Source organism: Xenopus laevis, chromosome 1L (assembly GCF_017654675.1).
Source record: "Xenopus laevis strain J_2021 chromosome 1L, Xenopus_laevis_v10.1, whole genome shotgun sequence".
In the NCBI taxonomy this organism is placed as follows: Eukaryota; Metazoa; Chordata; class Amphibia; order Anura; family Pipidae; genus Xenopus; species Xenopus laevis.
In genome coordinates, this window is record NC_054371.1 from 50858737 (window position 1) to 50885589 (window position 26853).

General features: G+C 34.0%; 1 protein-coding gene across 1 annotated transcript in view; it reads left to right on the plus strand.

Moving 5' to 3' along the window:
• Positions 1 to 19013, plus strand: part of glra3.L (glycine receptor alpha 3 L homeolog) — an 84817-nt gene extending 65804 nt beyond the window's left edge. The window contains exons 5-9 of the mRNA XM_018230778.2: positions 1012 to 1094; positions 10692 to 10829; positions 11885 to 12099; positions 14429 to 14575; positions 17385 to 19013. Of these exons, the coding sequence (XP_018086267.1) occupies positions 1012 to 1094; positions 10692 to 10829; positions 11885 to 12099; positions 14429 to 14575; positions 17385 to 17660 (859 nt within the window). The 3' untranslated portion in view covers positions 17661 to 19013. The remainder of the gene's footprint in view (positions 1 to 1011; positions 1095 to 10691; positions 10830 to 11884; positions 12100 to 14428; positions 14576 to 17384) is intronic.
• Positions 19014 to 26853: the final 7840 nt, after the last annotated feature.

Consider the following 26853-nt stretch of genomic DNA (forward strand, 5'->3'; position numbering starts at 1 on the left):
AAAACCGCCCATCAGCTAAAATGTATAGTAAAAAATAAAAAGTTGCGTTTGGCAAATTTTACTCTACGTGAAACGTGTTACATTTCTCCAGTACAAGGCCACACACAGGCAGTGCTCTGAACCCTATCATTAAAGGGCACCTATCACAGCCAAAATCAAACACATATTAACAATCTGACCAGTACAAGCTAAACACGTTTAATCAAACTACATATATAGCTTTTTGAAAAAACTGCAGGTTTTAAAAAAAAAAAAAATCCCTTACTTTGTCAAATGGGTTCTTTCACTGAGGGAGGCCATACTGTGACTATAACAGAGACTCTAATATACAAATTTCAGGAGCACGATCAGATTGTAACACTGCTTTGAGTATTCTACCCAGAATGCCTTGTTTAAGTAAACTCCTCCACTAGGATATTTCCCTATCTTGTCCCCTGCATAAATCATTATGCAAATGAAGGGCTCACACTAACTTCCAGCAGGTGGCAGCACTACTGAACAGCAGCTAACACAGAGGTTTGGCTGATTTGAAAATAGCTTAGAAGGGTTGATAAGCAAGCAAGGAATTTCAACTGAGCATGTGCGAGATTTCAGAGCTGCAGTTGGCTGGGAAGATATTGGTAGGAGGAGCCAGTGAAATCCAAGATGCCTGCCTCAGCTAGAACTGCAGGGGAGATAGGGGAGATCTTGCAGAAGGAATAGTGAGCTGATCATTTACATTATACAAACAATTCTAACTGTTTTAAAAATCGGATATCTTGAACTTTACTTAGTAAATGATTTTGGTCATGAATGGTGCCCTTTAAGGGAATCACCCTTTCACTTCTGCCCCGGGGGTCTATATAAATGACCCCTTATAAATATTTCAAGAAAATTATTTCTGAATAACCTTCTTTTCAAAATAAAACTTTTCCATTTTATTCCTTTATTCATATTTTCATAATATGACATATGTCAATTACCTTTTATTTGAACTTGAAAAGTAATATTTGATATATCTTCTCATTTCAGACTGACCCTTACTTTATCATGTCCAATGGATCTGAAAAATTTTCCAATGGATGTGCAAACCTGTATAATGCAACTAGAAAGCTGTAAGTGAAATTCAAGTAAAATACTATTTTATTCCTAAACTGTTTCCTGATTCAGTTAGAACCTGCATTACTTCCTGTCAGGTGATCAGTGAGTGACACACAAATCATTACAAAATGGTCTAAATATAAAATGCGTAAAAAGGACAATATTTACTGATAGGTATACATCTGTTTGGTAATATTCTTTAAAAGGTCACATATTATGATACAAATGAACTGCTGGACAAGTATTTGTTCTGAATGAATAGTTTTACTTTGTGTAATGTATCTTGCAATTAAAGCTATACAATAAGAATTAAATAATACATTTCCCAATTTACACCATTAACCATGCACCATTTACACCATTTAATTCTTTTTTCAGTTTGCTACACACTTACTTTGGCCAATTAAGGAACTGAAAATTGAGTTTCTACTGTATTGTTAACCTTGCACAGTGACAGCTAATCTATAAATCACTAGTTGTTGAACTTCAGCTACCAAGCATGTCAGCAGCAAGACAGTGCTCCTGTAAGGGCGCCGATAAGTCTCACACTGCTCTTTAGTACAGGGAAAGGCAGACTTTGCCACTCCAGATGCTACAGAACTCCAACATACATTTTATGAGCGCTCAGCTTGGAATCTGCAGTGTCCATGCTGGTTTCACGTTGTTAAAAATGGCAAAATTGGGGCATTATCTTGCTGATGAAGAGTTAGCTGTTTGAAAGACGTTGGCATAGAAATGCCATAGGCTAAACATAACTATTTAACTGTACTACTCTATGTCATGTAAATGCATAAATACAGAGGTCTTGATCAGTTGAGCAATGGACAGGATTTCTAAAATGTTCACATGATCTTCTTCATCCAGTAGTTTTATAATTCTGTTTTCCTTTGAGATCACTGGCATCAATTAATAAATAAAATATTTATAATATATATATATATATATATATATATATATATATATATATATATATATATAGTGTGAATTGCAACTGGTATAGTCAGTTTGGTTCTAACCTCTGAAAGTAATGGATTCCATTGTTACAAACTCTGCTGACTCCAATGTTTTCAAGCTGCTAAAGGAATTTGATATCACTGTGTGAGAGAGAGAGATGGGGGCAAAGGCTTTGTGCTAGGTGGATGGTAAATGTAAGAACTGCACACTTGTTAAAATCTCATATTACAAGATGTGTATAGGGGCATCTTTACAGCTTATGCTTTTGGCCTCCACTGAGACCTTTGTTAAGATGATCACAAAAATCCTGGATATAATAAAGCTCACGCAAACATTTATTCTGGTCTTTTTCTTAATTGCAATATCCCTGGGCAGGGAAAGGAGAAATATTATAATATTGAAGGAAGTATAAATCATTAACCAGCAACCAAGTATTTGCTTTTTCTTTTTTTTTTTAATATTCAGCCAACGTTAGTTTATGGATATTTTACCTGGAGGAATAGTAATGAATGCGATAGCACTAAAGCGATTGTGTAGATCTCAGGAGCTCTGAAAGAAAATCTATGTGCATTTATAGAATTAAAATACCAACAGTATAAAAGCGTCTGTGAAACTTGTTTTCATGTAAGCATTTCCATTTTCTTTAATGTCACTCTAGATAACTTTCTTTATTTCTCAAACCGTGACCTGAACCCAGTCTTCTGTTCTTTTAAAGTGGATTTTAATCCTCCTATTTATTTATTTCAGCTGATTTTCTCTGTAAGAATTTATAATAAAGAAAAAAAATGGTATGGGGCTTTTATCAGTTCATTTATAAATGTCATAGTTAAAGGAGAAGGAAAGGCTTGGTGCGCTTTGGGATGCCAAATGTTAGACACCCCCAAGTGATTTTATTGACTTACCTGAAAACCCAAGCTGGTTCTCCTATCAGCAGAAAACTGCACCGGCCCGGGGTTATACCAGTGAGCACCATGGTAGGATAGGAGCACAGGACTGGAGTTTCAGGTAAGTCAACACAATAACATGGGGTTGCCTAACATTTCACACCCCCAAGTGCACCAAGCCTTTCTTTCTCCTTTAAATATCAATGGAGTAGCAAACTCACCCCCATTAAAGGAGCTGTTACTATTATGAAAAATTTACGAAATACATTATGATTATTGCTCCTTACAATCATTTATATATTTAACAATATATAAAGATCCCTCAACCAAGCTTATATTACAACTAAAACCAACACACTTACATTGTGAGTCATAAATATTGCTCATTCTATCTGGCTTATTCCATCAATACACCGCAATATGCAATGAAAGACTGACAGCATGGCTGAATTTTTTGCAGTGGGAAATAAACGTTAGTTTGAGAAAGCAACCTAAAGATATATATTTCTCAGAAACTATAAGAAAAAAATTAGTCTATAATATACAGTAACCTATTTGTAAAAAGAATTAAGGATCCCTTACATTTTGGGTAAATGATTATATCAATGATGGCCCTAAGATGTGAATGTATAATTATCTCCCTGTTGCTTATATGAAGGTCCTGCTAGCTCTGTTTCAATCTCTATTATTCTGGCTAGCCTCAGCCATTTTGGCTTTGTGACCTCCCATAGTCCATTTTTGCATCATAATACCCTTACAAGAACCTAGATCGGAGGCATGGAGTAGCAGCAAATTGGGCATGGTCTGATGGAATATGGTTTTACTTTTTTTAATAGGCATCTACAAATATAGCTTCATCACTAATAACTTGTTCTTGATATTCTATTCTGAGAAATACCAAAAAAACACATCAGAATAAGGAACTCATCTCTACTAATTTTCCAGCTATAATGCATTGATGGCCCTTTAAATAGTGAGATATAAAGTATCTTTATGCACAGAATTGGACTGGGCCGGTGAGTTCCGGCACACTTCCTTGATCCGTAGTCCCTGTTGAATGTGGGGAGGATAGGCCCTGATGGCTACGAGGAGGGCCCTTGGTGTTGCAGCCTTGTGAGCCCCCAATGCCAGAGCTCAAAAAAACAGATACTATGCTAATTAGAAAATATACCTATGATTATTGTGGATTTTATACTATAAAAATAATCTTTTAAAGTTTTAGGATTGGTTGGATTTAATGGGCTATATTCTATGTGATCAGGAAAAACTCAACTCCTAATTCAATTCCAGAATTTCCTATAAAACCAGATGCAATTCATTGAGAAAAACGTATCTGGCTATTTATCACATGAAAAATCAGTTGAAGACTTTTGGAAATAAATAGAAATACATTTAGAGGAAGACATGTTCTCATCAAATTGGATGTCGCCCATATGTTTTAACCATAAAATAGTGTTTTCCCATGGAACTGAATTTGACTCCTATGTCCCTGCAGTTAAGTTTGAGAGAAAAAGAGAATAAGTAATATCAAAAAAAAGAAAAAAAGTAAAAGTGCTCAGTAAAGTGCTCAGTAAACGCTATGAATGCTAATGGCTAAAGGGACAAAAAAACTAAATTGACAAAAAAAAACAACAAAAAATGTTGGATTTAGCCTAAGACATTTACATTTTTAAGAATAGGTCATTAATTCTTATTCTGTGAAGTCTGCCAAGCAGAGTCAGTCTGAAAGGACAACATGACTGACACTTGGGAAGGACGCTATTCCACAGATCCTCTCAGAATGAAGCGATGCCAAACTCATGGTGTGTGTCCAACTCATTTATTTAGTATAATACTTTCCCGCAACTTTATGTCAAACTTTCATCCAAAATCATTGTAACATTCATAACAACATTTACAAGTTGGGCTTCTATATAAAACCTAATATATTCACATAGCTTGAGGTATAATTAGATTTTTCAGCCTGAAGTATAAAAAGTGTATTCATCTAAATACTTTACTTATAATAAGCATTATATTTAATATGAAAATACAAAGGGGAGTTTCATTGTAAAAATTTTGAATTTCATTATTTGTATAATTTTATATTCTGTATAATAGTTTAAGACCAGCATAAAGACAGTGTCTCAAAAACAATATCTTATTTTATATATATATATAGAAACTAACGTTTCGGCTAAGACAATAGCCTTTATCAAAGACTTTGATAAAGGCTATTGGCTTAGCCGAAACGTTAGTTTCTATTTTTGTTTAATAAATATTTTTGCCTCCATAAGACCTGTGAGTGCAAGAGTCTATTGAGCCTGTTCACGATTTTTTAGGGTTTGCACCCAGGCAACATACACTTCCACAAGTGCTGTGCTGGCATCCTTGAGTTATATATATATATATAGCAAATGTTTTGTTGCTTTGCAGTTGTTATATCTGGATTTGTTCCATTAGTAAATAGTGATGGGCGAATTTGCTGCGAATTTGCTGCGAATTCCCGCGATTTGCCGCCGGCGAATAAATTTGCGAAACCTCGGTGAAAATTTGCGGCCGCCAAAAAAAAAATGGATGCCAGCATCCGTTTTTTTGGACGCCGGCGCCATTTCGCCCAAAAAAATGGATGCTGGCGTCCAAAAAAACAGACACTGGCATCAAAAAAGAGATGCCGGCGCCGTTTCTCAAATTTTTCGTGTTTTGCAAATTTCGCTGGAAATTTGCAAATTTTTCGGCAAAACACCCCACATTCGCCCATCACTATAAGTAACTATAGTAATGTATTTATTGCAATCAAACAATGCACTAAATTTATTAACATACCAAATGTGGCGAAATAATATAAAGAATTGGTGTCAGGTTGGGAAGAGTGTTGACTATTAGTCTATTAATTACAAAGATACACAATCATCTGAAAAGTCATTCAGCCTTTCTTTTACACTTAAAACATTTTTTACAATTTTAATATTTAATTAATATTACTGTAACACATTTTGAGTAATTATTTAAGGTTTAAGTTCATGAAATATGAACATTTAAGGGTATACATTGAATGCAGTAATTTCCCATTCTTTATCAACTTTTCACAGAACAAACACTATGAAATAATAATGCTCAGATATCTCTTAGGAAAGTGTATTAAAACATTCATAGGGCTTGTATTTTTCTGCTTTTATTTATAAATTATTGGGCTAGATAGTTATTATACCACAGTCCCTTTTACTGTTCAAACTAGGCTAGAAGTAAATTACTTAAAAAAAACATAGATATTAATGGGGCCAACTTTCTACATTATTTGTAGACAGAAAAAAAATCTTATTGTGCGCCTTTAAAATATGTATATATCCTAGAAAGCCAGTTTGATAAGATTATATTTATTAATACAAAGATATTCATATATATATATATATATATATATATATATATTTAGATAAAGCAACAAGAACCGCACTCACAGGACTTTTGAAGGTGCAAAATCCCAAAAAATTTTATTTCAACGTTTCGGCTATTCACTTAAGCCGTCATCAGGAAGTGATGACGGCTTAAGTGAATAGCCGAAACGTTGAAATAAAATTTTTTTGGATTTTGCACCTTCAAAAGTCCTGTGAGTGCGGTTCTTGTTGCTTTATCTATGATTGATTCTAACCAGCACCTAGGCAGTAACAATTGTTAGGTGTGCACCAGACTTTGGTCTTTATATATATATTTATATATATATTTTTTTTTATTTTTTTTTTAAAGGGGATCTATCACAAACATGAGCATTTAATATAAGCTTCATCTTGCATACTGAAGAGTAACTTGATTATTTCTTAAACTGTACAGAGTTTTCAATTGATTGTATTTAGAAAGTACTTTATTTCAGTGAGATGAAGCTTATATTACATTTCATTTTCGCAATAGATCCCTCTTTAAGCTACTTAAGCTGCCAATTTATGTTTTTGAAGGGAACCAGAGCAACTAATAAGACCATTCAGCCAAAGGGAAAACATAAACATGAGAGAGAGAGTTGTGTACAAAGCTCTTTATTACATATACAAAATATAGTGTGAAAACCATCTGTCCAACATCTATTTGTTGAGCTAAGGCTATTAATATGAAGTTGGTCTTTCATTTGCTGCTGAACCTGCATTTATTGTACTTATTTTCCACTAGATGTTAAAACTATGTTGATGGGATTTGCTACCAAATGACATTGTGTAATTTAGCCTGGCTCACATCCAATTCATCCCACATGTGATGAGTTGGGTTCAGGTCAGGGCTCTGTGTAGACAAGCCAAGTTCTTCTACTCCTACAGTATCTTTGCAATCTGGTTCTGTATTATCCTTACTTTGTGCGTGGGTGCATTATCATGCCGAAACAGGAAATGGTTTTACCCAATCTCTTGTCACAAAGTTGGAAATACAGAATTGTCACAGGATGATGCAGTGGCCATGACGGGTGTGGTTTAAATAGACTGTAATACATTAGATGGGGGGTTTACATACTTTTGACAATTTAATTTCTTTAGGTCTAGATCTATTTTCTTTTTATCAAACACATTTAAAAACCCTTGAAATATTTTTTTTTAGATAGTTGACACCAGATGACTGGGTTGGACAAACAGAAAAGCTTCATTGATAAGAGTGCAACCTAAATGGAGGGATTAAATGTGAAGAATTGCATTCTACTTGTCAGTTCAATGACTTTGAATTTGGGATATTTCTTTTGGCAATAACTGACACACTTCACATGATAATAAGTTTCTCCTACAACTATTTTTCATTCGAGCCCTTGCTCTGTTAGTGAGTAGCAAATTGTTTTGACTTGGAGGAACTCTTGCTATATATATATTTTTTGTTTTTTATATATATATATATATATATATATATATATATATATATATATAGATATATATATATATATATATATATATATATATATATATATATATATATATATATATAGTGAATAAAGTACCCCCTCTTGTAAAATATAAGGATATTATAAGTCACCGAGGAGTTTCATGACCATATAAAAACACGAGGCCGAAGGCCGAGTGTTTTTATACAGGTCATGGAACTCCGAGGTAACTTCTAATATCCTCATATTTTACAACTGGGGGTACTTTATTTATTATAATACACAAGTTTCAATGAGTCATGTGACAGAAATTACATTAGAACTCACCGTTTATAACTGATGACATCAGAACTCACCGTTTATAAGGATATAATTTACAGGATATTCATGGCTTTTGTGTATTATATATATATATATGGGTTTCTGTTCAAGGTTCAGTGACCCAGAGCTCAGTTACAGATTCTATTACTTAATGTACAGTACTTATCAGCTTTTACGGGCATTCCGAGCAGCTAAACTTTCATCTACATTTCCTTGAACAGAAATGTTGCATTTTTTGGAGATGTCACCCAAAACATTGCAGCGATCATAAACTACCTCCCTACACCAGACACTAGCCAGAAATATTCCCACAAATACAAGTTTATCCCTCTTTTATTGCAAATGATAGTTTTATTTAAATATCATCAGTTATCATGTCTTTTGCCTTTAGAGTCTATTTTTTGTCTTCTTTTGCAACAGACACACTTTCTTTTGGTGAAGAAAATAAAATCGCTTCCAGTTTTTTTTTTGTTGTTAATCATTCTAAAAATTCTACCAAATTACAATTTTAATTACACAAGATTTTGGTTGAACAGGGAAAACAGAAATAGAAAGAAACAGAAAGAAATTTCCCTAGGGGTTTAGTAAAATAAATGACACCTGCAATTTACACGCATTAAAACACATACATACAAACCATGCACACAAATGAGTGACTCAGATTCAGAAGTGCATTCATTCATTACATGATTCATGTGTTCATTAATTATCCTTAAAGGGGGTGTTAACCGTTAAGTTAACTTTTAGTGCGTTATAAAATGGGCAATTCTAAGCAACTTTCAATTGGTCATTATTTATTTTTTTGGACATTATTTATTTTTCATAGTTTTTGAATTATTTGCCTCTTGACTCTTACCAGCTTTCAAATAGTGGGTCACTGACCCCATCTAAAAACAAATGCTCTGTAAGGCCACAATTGCATTGTTATTGCTACTTTTTATAACTCATCTTTCTATTCAGGTCCCATTTATATCCCAGTCTCTTATTCAAATCAATGCATGGTTACTAGCAATTGGAGCCTAGCAACCACATTGCTGAAATTGCAAACTGTATAGCTCCTGAATAAAAAGCTAAAAAACTCAAAACCAAAACCAATTGCAAATTGTTTTAGAATGTCACTATATACATCACACTTAGGGGGTTATTTATCAAAGAACGAATTTATCTCAATATTTTCTGCTACAAACTCCGCTCCGCTCTGGTTTTTTATGCTTATTTGTTATTAAAATTTTCACCAGAAGACTCCGAAAACTTCGGGGTATTGCACGAAACCCAGCGCACATCAAAAAATCATTGGGACTTCTCCCATTGACTTATATGCAACCTCGACAGATCTGAGAGGCCGGATTTTCAGATTCTGACTTTTCCATCCTCAGGGTTTCATAAATTCTGAAAAATTTGTCTGAAAAATGTCTGATTTTAATAAAAAAAACAAAATTTTTCTTGATTTTTGCATTGGAGTTCAGTAAATAACCCCCCAAAAGTTAGTTTAAAGGTGAACAAGCCCTTTAAAGGACAAGGAAAGGGTGATACACTAGGGGGGTTATCTACTAAACTCTGAATGTATCTCATTATTTTATTAAAAAAACACGACAAAACTCCCATGCCCAATTTGACCTTATTTATTAATTAAAACCCTTGATTTCATTGAATCGGGAAAAAAATAAAAATAAAATAGAGAAAAAATAGAATTGTGCAATTTTTTTGACTTTTTTCCCAAATCGCTTTCTGTTTTTGGGGTTTTGCCTGAAAACCCGGAATTTTTCAGATTTTCAGGCTAAACCCAGCGCAAACCATAACTTTAAATTGAGATTGGTGCCTCTCCCATTGACTTATACAGGACCGCAACAGGCCTGAGAAGTTTTTGCCCCAAAAAGCCTGACTAGATACATTTGAGGTTTAGTAAATAACCCCAAAGGAATGCTAATATGTTACCCGACAGATTATCTTTCTTATCTGGCACCAACTGTTTCCAAGGCTTCTTTATAGCTTTCCAGGCTTGTGTACACACAGTATAGTATAACTATAATTCTCTTAAATATGACAGTTTACATTTTATATCAGTAGGGTTGTAAAATGGGAGGGTGCTATAGTAAACTGCTCTATTATTAAACATTAAAGGAGAAATCAGCCTGTGGGGGAAAAACCCACCCCCCCACCCCAGGTAGATCTCCCTTCCTCCTACCCCCCCGGGGAAATGCCCCATACTCCATACTTACCCCTTGGCGCAGATTCTTCCAGCGAAGTTCCACGCGTCCATCTTCTGCATCCTCGGTAAGCTGACTGGGAGATCGGCAATTTCCGTGTAATTCCATGCATGCGCACTTGCGCAAACCAGCAAACTGCTCCAACTGCACATGCGATCTCGCAGTCATCTTACAGAGGACGCGGAAGATGGACGTGTGGAACATCGCTGGGATAATCTGCCCCGAGGGGTAAGTATGGAGTATGGGGCATTTCCTGGGGGGGGGTAGTTAGCCTGGGGGAAGGAGGGAGGGAGGTCTATCTGAGGTGGAGGGTAGGGTTTTTTTCCCCACAGGTTGATTTCTCCTTTAAGCTCTCTTAGAATATAATGCAATTAAATATGTACAGAAAATGCACATGCTGAGTTTATCTGCTTCTTCCAGTTGGATACACTATGAATGATCTCATTTTTGAATGGCAAGAAAATGGACCTGTCCAAATTGCAGATGGACTTACCTTGCCTCAGTTTCTTCTCAAAGAGGAAAAGGATTTACGCTACTGTACTAAACACTATAACACAGGTAGGTAATCCAGTAAACTTGCTTGGTATGATAAAGCTGTGTTTCTGTATTATTATGGTTCATGTATAATATTTGTTTAGAGACGAGTAGCCTTCTCCAAAAAGGTTTAATTTAGCATAATTATTTATAAGACAGAAATTGACGATAATAGCAGTATATAATAGCAAGTTATAAATGAACATTAACCACTATGTTACAGTATTTTTTTTTGCATTATGAAAGGAAATGTAAATATAACTTTATAATATACTTATAAACTTTTCAGTGGTTGTAAGGTTTTTTGGAAATTATAACCGAAAGCAGGATTTGTATTGCACCTGTTGGGGTTTACATCTGTGTTGTAAAGGGGAATTCTTATGAAAAAAGTTGTAAAATATTTAGTCATCGAGAGGACATGCAGGAATGGTAGACTGTTGCCTTTCTGCTTAAGAGATGGGATAATCAGTAGCTCAATCTCACGTGAGCCTACAGCTTTCTTTTAGACAGAGGAGAACCTGCACACAGACACCATGCTTCTCTTGCTTCAAGACATAACTTTAACACTTCTGCATTAGCAGACAAAGATCATGTCATATGACACTGTATCAGTATCAGATCAGTATGGGATCTGTATGAGAGCATTAATACATATCTTAACACAGAGGTATCATAGGTGGAGTAATCAGATTGGGTCACTAAGATAATGTGAAACCTAAGGAAGTGGTTAGAAAATCATGGGCAAATGGGAGAAAGTAGCAGACCCCTGCTGTATGATATGATGGAGGCCAGACAAAGGTTATACTATGGTAGCTGGAAGTTAGCAATAGAAAACGGCACTACGCATTAGTTTAATTGTGACATCTAAGTTATTTCAACTTGGCAGGCTACTGTAGGCAATTTCCCAATCAGTAACATACTTATAGTTAATGTGACAGCATGTTCAGGTTAAAAAATAATTTTTAAGCCTTGTAAAAATTTAATTCAAAACTGTGGGACATGTATCTTACTAATAAACAGCCTCTGTGTTTTGTTACTGCTGCTCATTTAAATATTTGAATTCATTTTTCTCCATTAAGGAAAATTTACCTGCATAGAAGTGAGATTTCATCTGGAAAGACAGATGGGATACTACCTAATTCAGATGTATATTCCTAGTCTTTTGATTGTCATTTTATCATGGGTATCATTTTGGATAAATATGGATGCAGCACCAGCAAGAGTTGCCCTGGGCATCACAACTGTACTGACTATGACAACACAGAGTTCAGGTTCCCGAACATCTCTTCCTAAGGTAAAACCCAAATACAGAATATTTCTGAGTCTGTGTGTACTTGTGGCATATTTATTGTTTAATACATATTAGTTTAGAAACTGTTGTTAATGGAAATATCTGTTACGGTACTACAAAATGTACTACAGGCCCTAAAAATGTTACTTCATAGGGGCATATGAACTAGTGCCCATGCTTAAAGGTAAAGTGTGTGGTTGCATTAAACTCTTAGGGGCTTATTTACTAAAACTAGAATTAATCTAATTTTTTTATGAAAACAAATCCAACCAAACTCTCTTCACGATTTTAACTCATTTATCAATAATTTTCCTTGGACAACCAAACATTACGACATAATCGAGCATCGATTCGTAATTTGACTTTTTCGGATTATCGATCGAAAACCCAGAATTTTCCGAACTATGCAGTGTAGATCATGATGTCAAGAAACAACTTCATGGACATGGCCCACTGACTTCTACATGACCCCGACAGGTTTGAGATGGCGTATTTTCAGATTTGGATTTTTAGCAGTTTTGGGGTATGATAAATCTCGAATAATTTGAGTTTTTTTTTTCCACAAAAAAAATGAGTTTTCCCCCTATAACCTTGACCAGAAAAAAAATCAAGTTTAATAAATGGGCCTCTTATTCTCTCTGCAAATGCTGCTTTCACTTAGTTGAATATAAAAATTCAGCATCTAAATGCTGGCAAATTCTTCAATTTTATTAGAGACTTGGTAAATCCATTGAAAATTATAAGTAAAATACAAATTCACTGCATTCAAGTTTTTTCATAAGTAAGCATATGTTCGAGTTTAGTAAGTTTTTGATTTTATTCAATAAAAAAAACCTCTATAATTCCCAGTTTATTTAAGAAGTATTATTGTGCTGATAACTTAAAATATATTTACAAAATTTACATATAAATAAATAAATATGTATGTAATAAAAACAAGTAGGTGGGATGTTATGAATTAATAAATAACTATTTACCATGTTATGTAAGAAAGCTGAAGCACAAAATAGCTGAGAACAGTTCTATTGCCAGTCTCTAGGGGTCCCTAATCTTTTGAACCCATGAGCAACATTCAGAAGAAAAAGGAGTTGTGGAGCAACACAAGCATGAAAAATGTTCTTGGGGTGTCAAATAAGTGCTGTGATTGGCCATTTGGTAGCCCGTATGTGGATTGTCAACCTACATTGACGCTCTGTTTGGTAGTACACATGGTTTTTATACAACCAAAACTTGCCTGCAAGCCTGGAATTCAAAAATAAGCTCCTGCTTTGAGGCCACTGGGAGCAACATCCAAGGGGTTGGAGAGCAACATGTTGCTCACAAGCTACTGGTTGGGGATCACTGCTCTAGACTCAAGACTTTGTAGCCTCTGATGACTACTTTCATAGATTCATAGTCCACATTTGTTGAAGTCTTGTTATGTGATCTAAATAGTTTGTCTCCAATGAACTGTTATAGCTGTTGCATGTATTCAGAATTGGTTCTTTCTGTTCCAGGATGTTTGGAAATTAGAGCTGAAGTTTGGGTCAAACCCAATATGGCTGTAGACTACCATTCAATACATTATTATGTGTTTCTTTAGAAATTTATAACAGAAACAAATGTGTTTATATAGCCCTGATAGTCAGTTCAGATGTAATGTGACTGTTTGTGTAATGTATGTTTTTGTGTATGACAATATTCAGTGCTGGGTGTAATATGGGACAAATACTCCGATTGTTTTGAGTGAAAGTAGCAAGCCTCAATCATATATAAAAAGACTGCATTGAAATGACAATTCCATTACTGTCGATACATAGAGGAAAGGTTGGTTCAAGGTCATAACCCTTGGTAATAAATGGATCTGACAGATTCATGAATTGTGTGTGGTCAAAGTGTGGTTAAATTCAGTTAGGTTGGATTTTATTGCAGCTGGACTCTGTAGAGTTTACTTTAACGGAGCACAGATTTATTTCTAATGATCCTGAATAGAACCATGACCGTAAAGCAAAAGCAGACAGTGGCATGATTAATGGCATTGTAGATCTTTTTTGACATTAGTACAAGATTAGTACTATCGTATAATTTGTAGAAGTGACAATGGGAAGATTGAACATGACAATCAGGGGCATATTTACTATGGTTCGAATATCGAGGGTTAATTAATTAAGTTATATTTTTGAGATTTTAAATCTATAGGAGCAGGGCCAACAGCAATAATGAATAAAAATATGTGGTTTTGCATGCATTAACATTTACCTTACCTTATGTAAATTGAAATATAAACTTTAAAAATTTAGTTCAAGTAAAACTTTACTCTCTCTTTAAATGCATTTGTTTGTTTTAATGACAGGTATCTTATGTAAAAGCTATTGATATCTGGATGGCCGTGTGCCTACTCTTTGTCTTCTCTGCCCTTTTGGAATATGCAGCAGTAAACTTTGTATCAAGGCAACACAAAGAACTTCTAAGGTTTCGACGGAAGAGAAAGAAGGATAGGGTATGCCAAATCCATCATATTGTTTTTTCTTCTTGATCAAATCTAGAACCAAGTGCAAGTTTCAAAACCAAGTGAGATGGAGATGTTACTCCGGTGTCCTGGAAATGTTATATTTGCAAGTACATTAAGCAAAGTACTGCCATATTAGTGCACCTCTGGGTGAAGGAAGTTGTTATTATATTTGTGGTGGAATACCTAATCCCCACTGTAGGATGATGAACAGAACAATTGTTTTCTATATTGTCGTGCGTTTGAATTTGTCAACTCCTCAAATACTTTAAAGGTACAGTTAGCTGCATCTGCTTAACGGAGCAGGAGTCTTCAACACAAATGTAAGCTATTTGCCAATTAGGTTGAAATCAAGTAAAATTAGTAAAAAATAGCATGCTCTCTGTCAGTTAACTCAGGACTCAACACTAAAGTTATATGTTTTTTTGCCACATGTATACAGTATTATATTTTGTTAAGTGAAGATATAGATTAGATACCCCTACACTTGCTAGCAGGGTGTAGGGGGAGCATCAAAGGTAGCTTTGTAGGTAGGGTTTGGGTTCACTGGGACACCTGTTGCTGTTTTAAGAATATCTAGAAGACAGCCAATGGTCTTTTTCCCTTAGCACAAACTGTGGTATGAGGGAAAAGGTTGGTGAATGGTATAACCCCTTGTCTATGGTGGTCTGACCCTGAAACAAGCTTTATAAAAGTAAGCAATCTGACAGCTAAATATTTCATTAAAATGCAAACTTGATTCTTTATTCCTCTCTACTAACTGCAATTGCTGTGAGCCACTGTCGTTAGACAGCATTAGATTTGTCTTACATTTGAAGCTTTCCATTTTTGTCAGAAGGCTCTATTTTAGTCTCAACAGACTGGAAAATGTATCTCAAAATCTTTTCCTGGACATTCAGCAAGTCAATTTCTTTTGACATCAATATGAAGATTCCATTGGTTTAGCATCCCATGGGATAATTAAATAAGACTGAAAAGCTAGAGCAGAATAAAAAAAGTCTAGCGCGCCAAGAGTAGGTATATATTCTGATGAATATGGAATCATTCTAGAGACATTTCTGAAGGATTATGAATTATTTATATTAAATTATATACTGCTGGCATTATTCCTAAGAAAAAGTCACAAAGGGTATGTTGGTGTGTCAACATGGAAGATGGTTAGCAGATAATTTCCTCTGCAGTTCTTTTGTTTTTCATGCTTTTGAAGGAACATTTATGTTTTATCAAATACAATACAATAATTAAGTTTACCTGTTATCAGCATGGATACAGTATCCTCATAATCACTATTAAAATACAATTTCAGTATGGTTGGATATGGCAATATGGCTGTACACAATATTAGCAGATCCTACCACATAACCAAAATATATTAAATGCAAGGTTTGTTTATTCTAAGAACTTAACGTTGAGGAACAGAGAGTTAATTAAAATAAGCAGTAGAGGGCACAAGAAGGCTGGTTTAGAAATCTGAAGAATAGACCTGCATATAAACATCCATGTTATACTACTCAGATTATTCAGATTATTTAAAATAAACTAAAAACTCCAGTGCATTACTGCTGCTTTTCAACATGCTACTAAATAAAGTTTTTATTTTTAAGTTATTTTAATCATATAATATATAAAATACGTTTAGATTGCAGTTACATTGGTTTATTAAGTTGTTCTGTATGCTCTATATACATGCAATTAAAAAGTGATCATGCCTCTTGTATTTAATCACTCACATGAAGAATCTCTGCTTGTCATAGGCAGATATCCTACTCATGGGCAATCATTAATGAATTGTATTTAAGAATTGCTTAGCTAATGAAAAGGTTACGGAAGCTCTCACTGTGTATACTTTTGAAAAAAAGGAGAATTCATGCACCCAATAAGACAGAAGAACAGAATGGGAAACCCCATTCTAAAAGAGGCCTAGTTATCCAAATTCAAATATGTGTATATTTAAAGATTTTTTTTTCAACTTTTCAATGTGAAAAACACTTAAAATTTACCTAAGACAGCTGTTGACTTATATGCATGACTAAATGATCTTGCATGCTTTTAGACGAAAACCCTAAGAAAGCCCCATTTTGGCACTGCTAATAATATATAGTAAAGAATTTTTATCAATTTGAAAAATCAATAGAAGATTGCTGTGTTCAATTTAATGCAATGTTTAAATATTAAATAAACACAATAGGAATGTTTTGCCATCAATATGGATTCATGTAGTTTATGTAGGATCAAGTTTCTGGACAACAGGTTCCCAGAGAATTGATCCCATATCTGTATTAATTAAATTGTCCAATGCAAATGAAAACATGTCAGGTTTTAGCCAGGGGTGGTGTTAAGAGATTATTGGCTGAATAAATCTGTTAAAAAATATTCTTAAAATGAGCCTTTAGTAACTAGGCCCTAGTGAATAAGCTGACGTTAAGTTGGTAGATACCATTTACAGCAGTGAGTCAAAAAAATTTTTGAATGAAAGGAGAAACTACTGACTAGACATTTTTAAGAGGAAAAACTATGCAACAGTCATACAAATTCTTCCAGTTAGGTAACTATAGCCATCAGTACACAATTAACTTAGGACAATCTAGCACTGAGAAAACAATGCTCATTATGGACACTTTTTTCTTCTGATTGGTGAAGGCTACTGTTCCCCTAAAAATGCAATCCAGTTCAACTTTGGTCATTCTATTGGTATTGCTTTGCCGGAGACAAATCTTATACTAGATTATATGTAGGCTTCAAAGCACAAATTACATTGACGTTTCATCTTGTTTTTTGGTTTATTTGTTCTTTTTTGCAGGATGGTGATGTAAGAGAAAGTGGTTTTAGTTTTACAGCCTATGGAATGGGACCTTGTCTACAGGCAAAGGATGGCGTCAATCCAAAGGGACCCCTAAATCCTCCTCCTGCACCAAGAACACATGAAGAGATGAGAAAGCTATTTATTGACAGAGCCAAGAAGATAGACACAATTTCTCGAGCTGGTTTTCCTCTAGCCTTTTTAATTTTTAATATATTCTACTGGGTCATATATAAAATTCTCAGACATGAGGACATTCACCAACAGCAAGACTAAAGGACTAGATGTTCTCTTGTAACAAATAATGCATTCAGTCATAACAGCATTTAAAAAAGTTAAACTATGAAATCTTGCACCCATGGAATATAATGACCTCATTTATTTCCTACCTTCTAAATGTGAAACACTTTTCTAAATAGGCCTGTGTTACAGCTAAACTATACTGCCAGTCATTTCTAAATGGGATCAAACCACAGTGTCTCCTTTCAATTATTATTTTCTATAGTAATTGTATTTTTGCATCTATTGTACAAAGCAGGACCAAACCAATCTACTTAAATATTAACATTATTACTACAAAATGGAAACATTTTTACATTTTTAAATCTTATAGAAGCAACGACTTCCTTTTGCCAAGAGACAAATTGTATTATGTCCTTTTTGTGTTAAGATAAATGTGATATTTTGTACAAGGCACAATTGTAGTCAGTCTTACATAAGATTCAGCTGGAAATGAGTTTCTTAGCAAACTTTAAATAAACATTCAGGGGAGTCTAATGCTGGTCACACATTAGACTGTGGAACCGGACAGCCTAAAGATTGGATCTGTAGCCAGTTCAGTCATGTCAAACCAAATTATCTAATAATGGCACAGAGCCAGTTATTGGGTTGTCAGGAAAATTATCAGAACACTGCCTTTGGCTATATACACAGCCTGATACAGTCAGTTGGCCAAATTAATGTATTGCCATGTCCAAATGAAACATTCTGATTCCAATTCTGATTGGAAAGTTTGGTCACTTTGCATCTAGGCCAGTTTGGCCATAACTGCCATTAGCGGCTGACAATATGAAACTTTATGTGCTCAGTTTTAACTCTGTTCATAGTGCATACATTCCGATATCCTTATGCTCTATAACACGGACAATATCAGATTCTGAATAGATTAATTACAGGTGCATTACCTCAACTGTGATATGTTTAATGTCTTATAAACTATTCCTAAATGTATCATTTTTTTATCAGTGATTTATAGTAATTGAAAAGTGACACGCTTTATATATGTCAGAGCTGTGTTTTGTAAGACCTTCATTAAGTTGTCAATTGAAAAAAATGCAAAGGTCTCATTTTATTAACAAAAGTATACAGGAAACAAAATGTAATAATCTGCATGCGCAAAGTGACATTTTAACAGCATTAGATGCTCATGGGCAGAGACACATTTACATGTAAAATGCATAAAAATTCAATTACATTTTCAATTTCACAAACAAAAAAATTGCAAAAGTTCTTTATTTGACAGAAGGTGAACAATACAAATACATAAACTGACTGTTTAAAACCACGGGCTGGCAACTGATCTCATCATTTATAATAGAAGACTTTTTCCCTAAATCTTTATAAAATGGCTACTGTAGTATAGATTTGCAGACAGGGAAAAAACTTCAGAAAGGACCTTTTATTTATTATTCTTCTTTCAAGAAGTTCACTATAGAGCTTTTATGAACTCATGAATCACTGTATAAAAAGATAATGGTGCCAATGTTAAGTACTTTTGCAAAAGGGGAGAAGTTCTAGTACAAAACGTTTATCGTAGAAAATTGTTGAAGCAATTTGGCTGTTTTCTTTAATGTACTAAAGATCTTTCTAAGTTTTCTTAGTTTGTATGTATAAACAACATAACAGTTAAACACATAGAAATATAATTTTTTTATTAAACTGTAAGTTCTTTGAAAGGGAGTTCAACTATTAACTATTGAAAAATATGTATGCATTATTTTTATTAATTCGTCTAAAACAAATTAAAACATATTTTGTAAAGCTTAACCTGATTTGTTGAATAGTTTAACCTGTTTTACAGTTTAATATTTGTGGCGCTCCATGTCTACAATGTTTTGGCTGATTTAAGGCCAATGATTAATATTATAGGATTATATGATTAAAATTTTGCGACGTTAGTCCTACTCAACAAATTGGTTTGCTTATTAGAATTGTGAGGGGTAAAATTAAATCTGTTAAGGATGAGATAAAATAAATTAATTTAAATATAATAAAATAATACTTATAAATCTAAAAATGAAATTGTTCACCAATGGTGTACAGGTATATTTATTAAAGGGCAAAAAGCTCACTAACAATAGTCAGGTAATGCATTTGGTAAACATGTTCAAATTGTTTATACATCCCATAAAAGGTGAAGGCATTCCCTAAAACACATTTGATTAAAGACAAAAATAAATAAATAAATAAGCTAACACATTTTTTAATTGTGAATTTAATCAAAGTAGAAAAAAAATACAGTAACACAAATCCAAATTTTAATAGGCCTCCCCATGTGACAGGTGCAAACATTTGTACAATTTTCCAAATGATTTAGGTAATCTATATTAATTACTCTTGTCATGTACACCCAAATGCATGAAATAATGTATGTTTCTGGTAAACTGATGCCTCATCTAGGTAGAAAGTTAAGTAAAAAGAAAATATAATGAGAAGAAAGTTTGGCAGCCAGCCTAAAAAAAAGGTTGCTAAATAGCTTAATCAGCTGTTTTTCTTCACCAACTAGTAATGAAAGGCCTTTAAAGAAATGTAAAGGCTATAAATTAAAATTTAAAAAACATACATTTACAAGCATTTGGCGCAAAATGGTTTGTTATTTTATATAAAATGTGAGGCAGATTTTTCAGGGGATAAGAGTTCTCCTTACCTAGATTTCAACAACAAAAAAATGTTTTTCCTGCAGATTTACATTTTTAATCAAATTTCTAAAACTTCAGGGTTCAGGAAATCCATTAAAACCAATGGACATCAGCATTGATTTGAAACAAAACATTTCATTCAAGCTAAGAAATCTTAATTTTTGCAGAGAAATCTTAATTTTTGCATAGATTACTTTGGCAATACACCTTGAGAATAGTTTTGTATGCACAGAATTGGCACAGGAAATGATAAATGTGCAACACAGAATCAGGAGTTCTTTTTGCCCTAATTGTGATTGTGATCAGGCTAGTAATACAGCCAGATAGAAATTATATTCCAATCATACTAGGATGACTTTATATGCCCTGCGTTTTGTTTCACACCTTATACCTTGAATTGTATGATTTGTGTTGTCTTTTTATCACCTTGATTAGATCTTGCTATATAGCTCCTAATGGTGGCTTTATAGCCTTTGAGAGACGCATCATAGACAAATGAAATGGTCAATGTAAATGCTGTGCTAAGCACTATGCCAAATTTCCTCCCTCGTGCCCAACTCAGAACATATTCCCCCTACTGTATTTGGCATAATATTATATAGACATTTTTTTCGAATATATAAATAACGAAGCCTGTAATTTTATACCACTTTATGCTGTTTGCTTTTAACAAATGTGCTGATGCTTGTAAATCTGAGATTGAGTTTCAAACAAAAAAAAAAAAATCTTACATTTTGCCAAGCCATTTCTATAGCATATAAATAGCAGTTCAGTACATTTGGCTGGTGAATTTAGAGTGCTCTGAAATGTAATCCTATGTCTATTGCCAAATCTTTATTTGAAGTAAGCAAATTAAAAATGAAGTATTTTTATGTTATTAGTATTTAGGAAAGAATAGCCTTTTCTGACTTTTATAGTATGGAATAATGCAGGGTGATTGGAAAAGGTGCAGAGATTAATTTTATTATAACAGATCAAAATGATTCAATTTAAACCTTATTCATAACTAGGTTCTCCATTTATTGTTAAGAACTATAATGCAGTGAGCAAGCTATTTAGTGAACACAAGTGTTGTAGATCAAAAGCAAATTTGACTATTTTACTATTATTTTATTGTAATATAATTGATAGACATTCAAATGTATTTGTAGATATTCCCTGAAGCTCTTATATATTTAAGAAAAACACTCTAAAAGCTGGAAGGTTAATTGGCTTCCGATTAAACGAACTAAAATGTGTGCTGCAGGAGTGCAATAGGGATAGTAGAGATTGTTAGCCTTACTGGGGCAGGGACTGATGTGAATAATGAACAATCTCTGTAAAACTGTGGGTAACAGGTGGGCTTTATATAAATAAAGGAGTATAACAATAAACAAAAGCATTTTTTCAGCTGTGCAATGCACATAAGCACAGTATAATCTTCTTTAAAGTAGGTCACTATGGTTCATTTAAGGACATTATTAAGTGATGGGTTTTTCCTGAAAATGCGCACTCTGACTTTGCAAAAATATCATACCTAAGACTCTGACTTTGCAAAAATATCATACCTAAGACTCTGACTTTGCAAAAATATCATACCTAAGACTCTGACTTTGCAAAAATATCATACCTAAGACTCAAACTTTTTTATGCATTCAAATGCTTGTGATTTGGCCTGTTGTACTGACTTTTTAGAGGAAGTTTTGGACATTTCTGTCCTCTCATGATGATTTTTCTCAACCCACACACAGACGAGCAACATATAAGTCATCTGTGCTTTTGTAGGAACTGCAATGTTTATCAGCAGGCACAGTCAATAGCCCCATTGTAGTACTAACCTGCCTGGTGGGCAAATGATCATGTTGGACATGCCAATAAATACTGAGAGCTTAATTTAAGCCTCAAGAATAGGTAACACATATAGGATGTCCTGGTGCTAGATTTTTCTTAGCAGTTGTATGAGGTTAATAATTCCGAATGTGATTTGCAATGAGTTTTGTTTAGGCTATACAAGTAAAATAAAAATTGTGCAACCTTGCATAGTTCAATGTTATCGGGTTTTCAATGTATATAAATCTCAATCTTCAAAATGGCCACTGACATGTTATTGGCTCCTAGTGCCTCTTAGTTATATGTTTATGAAAATTTCCCATCCTGCTTACGCTGTATCATAACCAAAATTAAATCATATTAATGAAGACTTGACCAATAGAAATGAAGAAATCAGAAAGTGGGCACAGCATAAATCAAAGCTTAAACAGACAGGAGAAAAAAGATACTATATAAACAACCCAAATAATGACCCTCAGAGAATAGTGGTAAAAAAACATGAAATTACTAAACTTGTGTGACTTCGCATTGTATGGTGTCATCATTCAACCCATGTGGTTAAACTATGACATCACAGAATTGGAAGTGTAGAAGGTGGAACATGAGTCCTCCCAGCTCGCTATCCACTGTAACATCAGCATAATGGGTTTGGTTTTACACATCACGTAAAAGAAGAGTTGATGTAGAACTACTGTGAATGGTATATTTAAGTCTTCCATAACCACTTATGATAAGCATTTCTTAAAACTATAGACATGAGTTCTATTTTAGCAATAACTGTAAATGAAACAATTCTATAGAGACCAAATGTATTTTAATAATTTAGAAATGTTGAATGTAATTTGGCAACAATAAGCCAAATGTTACTGACTACTGGAGAAGATGAGTAAATCAGCATTACAAGGGTGAATGAGTGGCTTACTGACATATAACAGCTGTAATGTAGCAGACAGCTGAAAAACCATTGCATAGGCCTAAAACATTTGTTATCCTCAAATACCAATTTGGGATTTGTAGGCTAACTTTGCAGGTTAGGGTTGCACATCAATTGCAACTAACTAGAATAGCAAAATTGTGTTCTCATCATTTACAAACCAGTTAACTCGTGTAGAGCAATATTTAAAGACCATTTAGTAAAGTATTTTCCTTTTTCAATTAAGTAACAAGATTAATTGTGCAGTTCATATTAATGTACATGGGAGTTTGTGCAACACACAGATTTTGCTACAGACTACAGTGAAATGCACTTGAAAGGCTTACATAATACACTACTTTCTAGATTGAAATATATCAAAGGGCTAAATAAATTGTCTTCCCCTTTGTTTGTGCCTAATGGAAATATTAAGAGGATTATGTATAACGTTTTTTTTTCTGGCTTTGTTCTTTTTAACTTTTATGAAAGTGTTAGTCTGCTTTTAGTTTTGGTCTTTGTTGACTGTCTCTGTCTGGCTGTCTGCCATCTACTTCCACATGTCCTCCCGTCCTCCCGTCTTTAATATCATCATCCTCTCAAGAAAACATCCATGTGAATTAGAGATTATGGTCTTGATATTATCAAGGGTATAATCAATCACAACTGCAAAACCCCTCGCATAAAGCAAACAGCCCCATACATTTAGCCTGTACAGTGGGATGGAATAAAAATATGAAAGGACAGTCTAAGTATTTCCTGTAAATACAATTTAGCAAGTGGTCCTTTAAAGGGGTAATCTGCATTTATTTAAACTTTTAGTATGATAACTGGTCTTAATTTTTTAAACTTTTTGAATTAATCACCTTAGGGCAAGGCCAGACGTGGCGTTTTTACGCTGCGTTTTTAAAAAAGCTCCGCCAGGAGTAAATAAACTGCATTACCATTGAAGCTAATGGAAAACGCACTATGGCAGTGTCGGACTGGCCCACCAGGATACCAGGAAAACTCCCGGTGGGCCCAGGTGTCAGTGGGCCCTCATGCTGCTAAACATTTGGCCTATTTCATGGCCATTCCCTATTTTTATGAGAACAAAGAGGCTAAATAGATGGAATAGTTGATTATAGTATACTAGGAGAATAGAGGTTGATTTAGGAGATAAAGAATATTAGTACTGAGAGTGGGCCCCTGGTGTAAGGTTTTATTTTGGGCCCCTGGTGTAAGGTTTTTGGGTGGGCCCCTGGTGTCCCGACACTGCACTATGGCAATTAGCAAAGGGCGCTTGCAAGCTGAAATCCCCCACAGGACGCCAGTATTGGCATTTTTCAGCAGAAATGCCAATAAGTCAAGAGAATACCAAATCAATAGATCTATGGGATCTGCAGGTTTGAAACCACACTTTGCGTAAATACGCAGCATATTTTAAATATGGCGTCCAAATTCTCAATGAGAACAATGAGAAGTGCATGTTGGGAAAAGAAACCTACGTGCTGAAAAACGCATGAAAAACGCATGTTGGCGGCGCATGTGGTTTCAGTGGTGTATTTGCGTCAGCGTTTCTTTTTTAAAAACGCAACGTAAAAACGCCAGGTCTGGCCTTGCCCTTACTCATCTGCCTCTTTCTAATTTAAAATGCTTTTTTTGTTGTTGGCGGTCCTGACCCTGGCAGCCAAGAAACAATTGCTCTGTGAGGCTACAATTGTATTATTAGACTTGACCTGTATTATTTTTATTCCTACCCGCTTCAGCAGTGTATGGTTGAACCCTAGCAACCAAATAGTTTGGTAGTGATATTTCCAATGAGAAATCTGCTGAACAAGCTAAATAAGTGGTAATGAAATTATATTTATATATATATATATATATATATACACACACATACACACACACTAAGTCAGATCTGCACTCTCAGGTCTTAAGAAAATTGTAAAAAATGTTATTGTTTAAATGCGAGCCTTTCTTTATATATATATATATATATATATATATATATATATATATATATATATATATATATATATATATATATATATATATATATATATATATATAGAAAACCTGCATATAATTTTCTAGTAGAATTAGGTACAGATTTATCAAAGGTCAAGTTGTTTTCCCAAAAAATTCAAGTTTCAGGTTACAAAAAACCCCTCCAATTTTTCGAGATCATATCCCTCAAAGCTGGAGATAGCTTCAATCCTTAAAATACTCAATCTAAAATCTGTTGAGGTCATGTAGAAGTCAATGACATTTGAAGATGTTAATAGTCTTCATGATGTTCGAGTTTTTGTCTGCGTTTTTTTCGAAAACTCGATCAATTCGAGTGATTTGAGTTTCCTCCCATGGAAAACTCAATTAATTTGAGTTTCCGGGTTGTTCACCCTGAATTCACTGATTGAAGTTTTTTCCATTCAAGATTTTTCTTAAATCGGAAAATATTTGAGTTGTGAGTTCATTCGAGGTATAAAAAAACCTCACAAAGCACTAAAATTCGACCTTTCATAACCCTTGAATGTATGAAGATCCAAATTTCAGAAAGATCAATTATCCGGAAAAACCCAGGTCCCTAGCATTCTGGATAACAAGTCCCATACCAATACATGTTTTAATTTTATTTTTTAGGCAGTATATGTTTTTAACATACGTGATATATATATATATATATATATATATATATATATATATATATATATAGTAAAGAATGGACCCGCACTCCAATGTTCTTAGTGAAAAAAAATTTTGTGTTTTATTCACAATGCATATCCAACGTTTCGGTCCACGCTGGGACCTTTCTCAAGAGAAAGGTCCCAGCGTGGACCGAAACGTTGGATATGCATTGTGAATAAAACACAAAAATTTTTTTCACTAAGAACATTGGAGTGCGGGTCCATTCTTTACTACATATGCAAAAAACTTGACCAACGCACCCATCATCTAAGAAATCCGGTAAGAGTGCGCTCACCACAATTGACTTTATATATATATATATATATATATATATATATACTGTATAACCCCTAAAAGTCCTTTAATGCTTTCAGTGCCTTGGCTGGGTTTTTGATTTATTCAGTGTGCTGCAATGTAAAGAAGGGCAAGGCACAGATCAAAGAGCTGACAGAACATTTCAGAACAGAACATACAGAATCTACATTTCACGGCACATCAGAGGTGGAGGTATGATTATTTTGTCGTTTCCCAATTTCTATAAATATGTAAAGAACCTTGATATATATCTAATCTCTGCATTCAAAAATGACAGAGAACAAATAGAAATTTTCTATTTTCCTTAGAATTAATACTCATTGAAATGTTTGTCTCTGTGCTCTTCTCTTGATGAGTTATGAATGGTCTTTAGCCATTGCTCCCATTGATGTTATTTTAAGGTTTAAGGAGAGACATGTCTAGACAGTGGGATAGCAGACAAAAGCATAACTCCATAATAGCAAGCCAGTAATGTTCGCTACATTCATAAATCACCTAAAACATAAGGTATAGGCAATGAAAAGGGTATCTAATGTGATACGGCTCATTTACTCCAAATCTAGAGAGAAAAAATAGAATCATCTCATATGCTTGTAATGCTTGAATTTTATTGCACTTATTCACTTTCATTGTCTGCAAATATATGCAAGAAATAAAAATCATTGCTTACATTTGTATTTTCATAATTATGCATAATATATATACCTATAAGTATATACGTATAAGATGGTGTTAGTTAAAAGGATTACTACTGTAAATGTTATTTTTTTTTTTTATTCCAATTTGTGTGCTGTAAATGCAAATGTGCCATAAGATGTTATCATTGACAACAAAGAAAAAAAAGAACCAC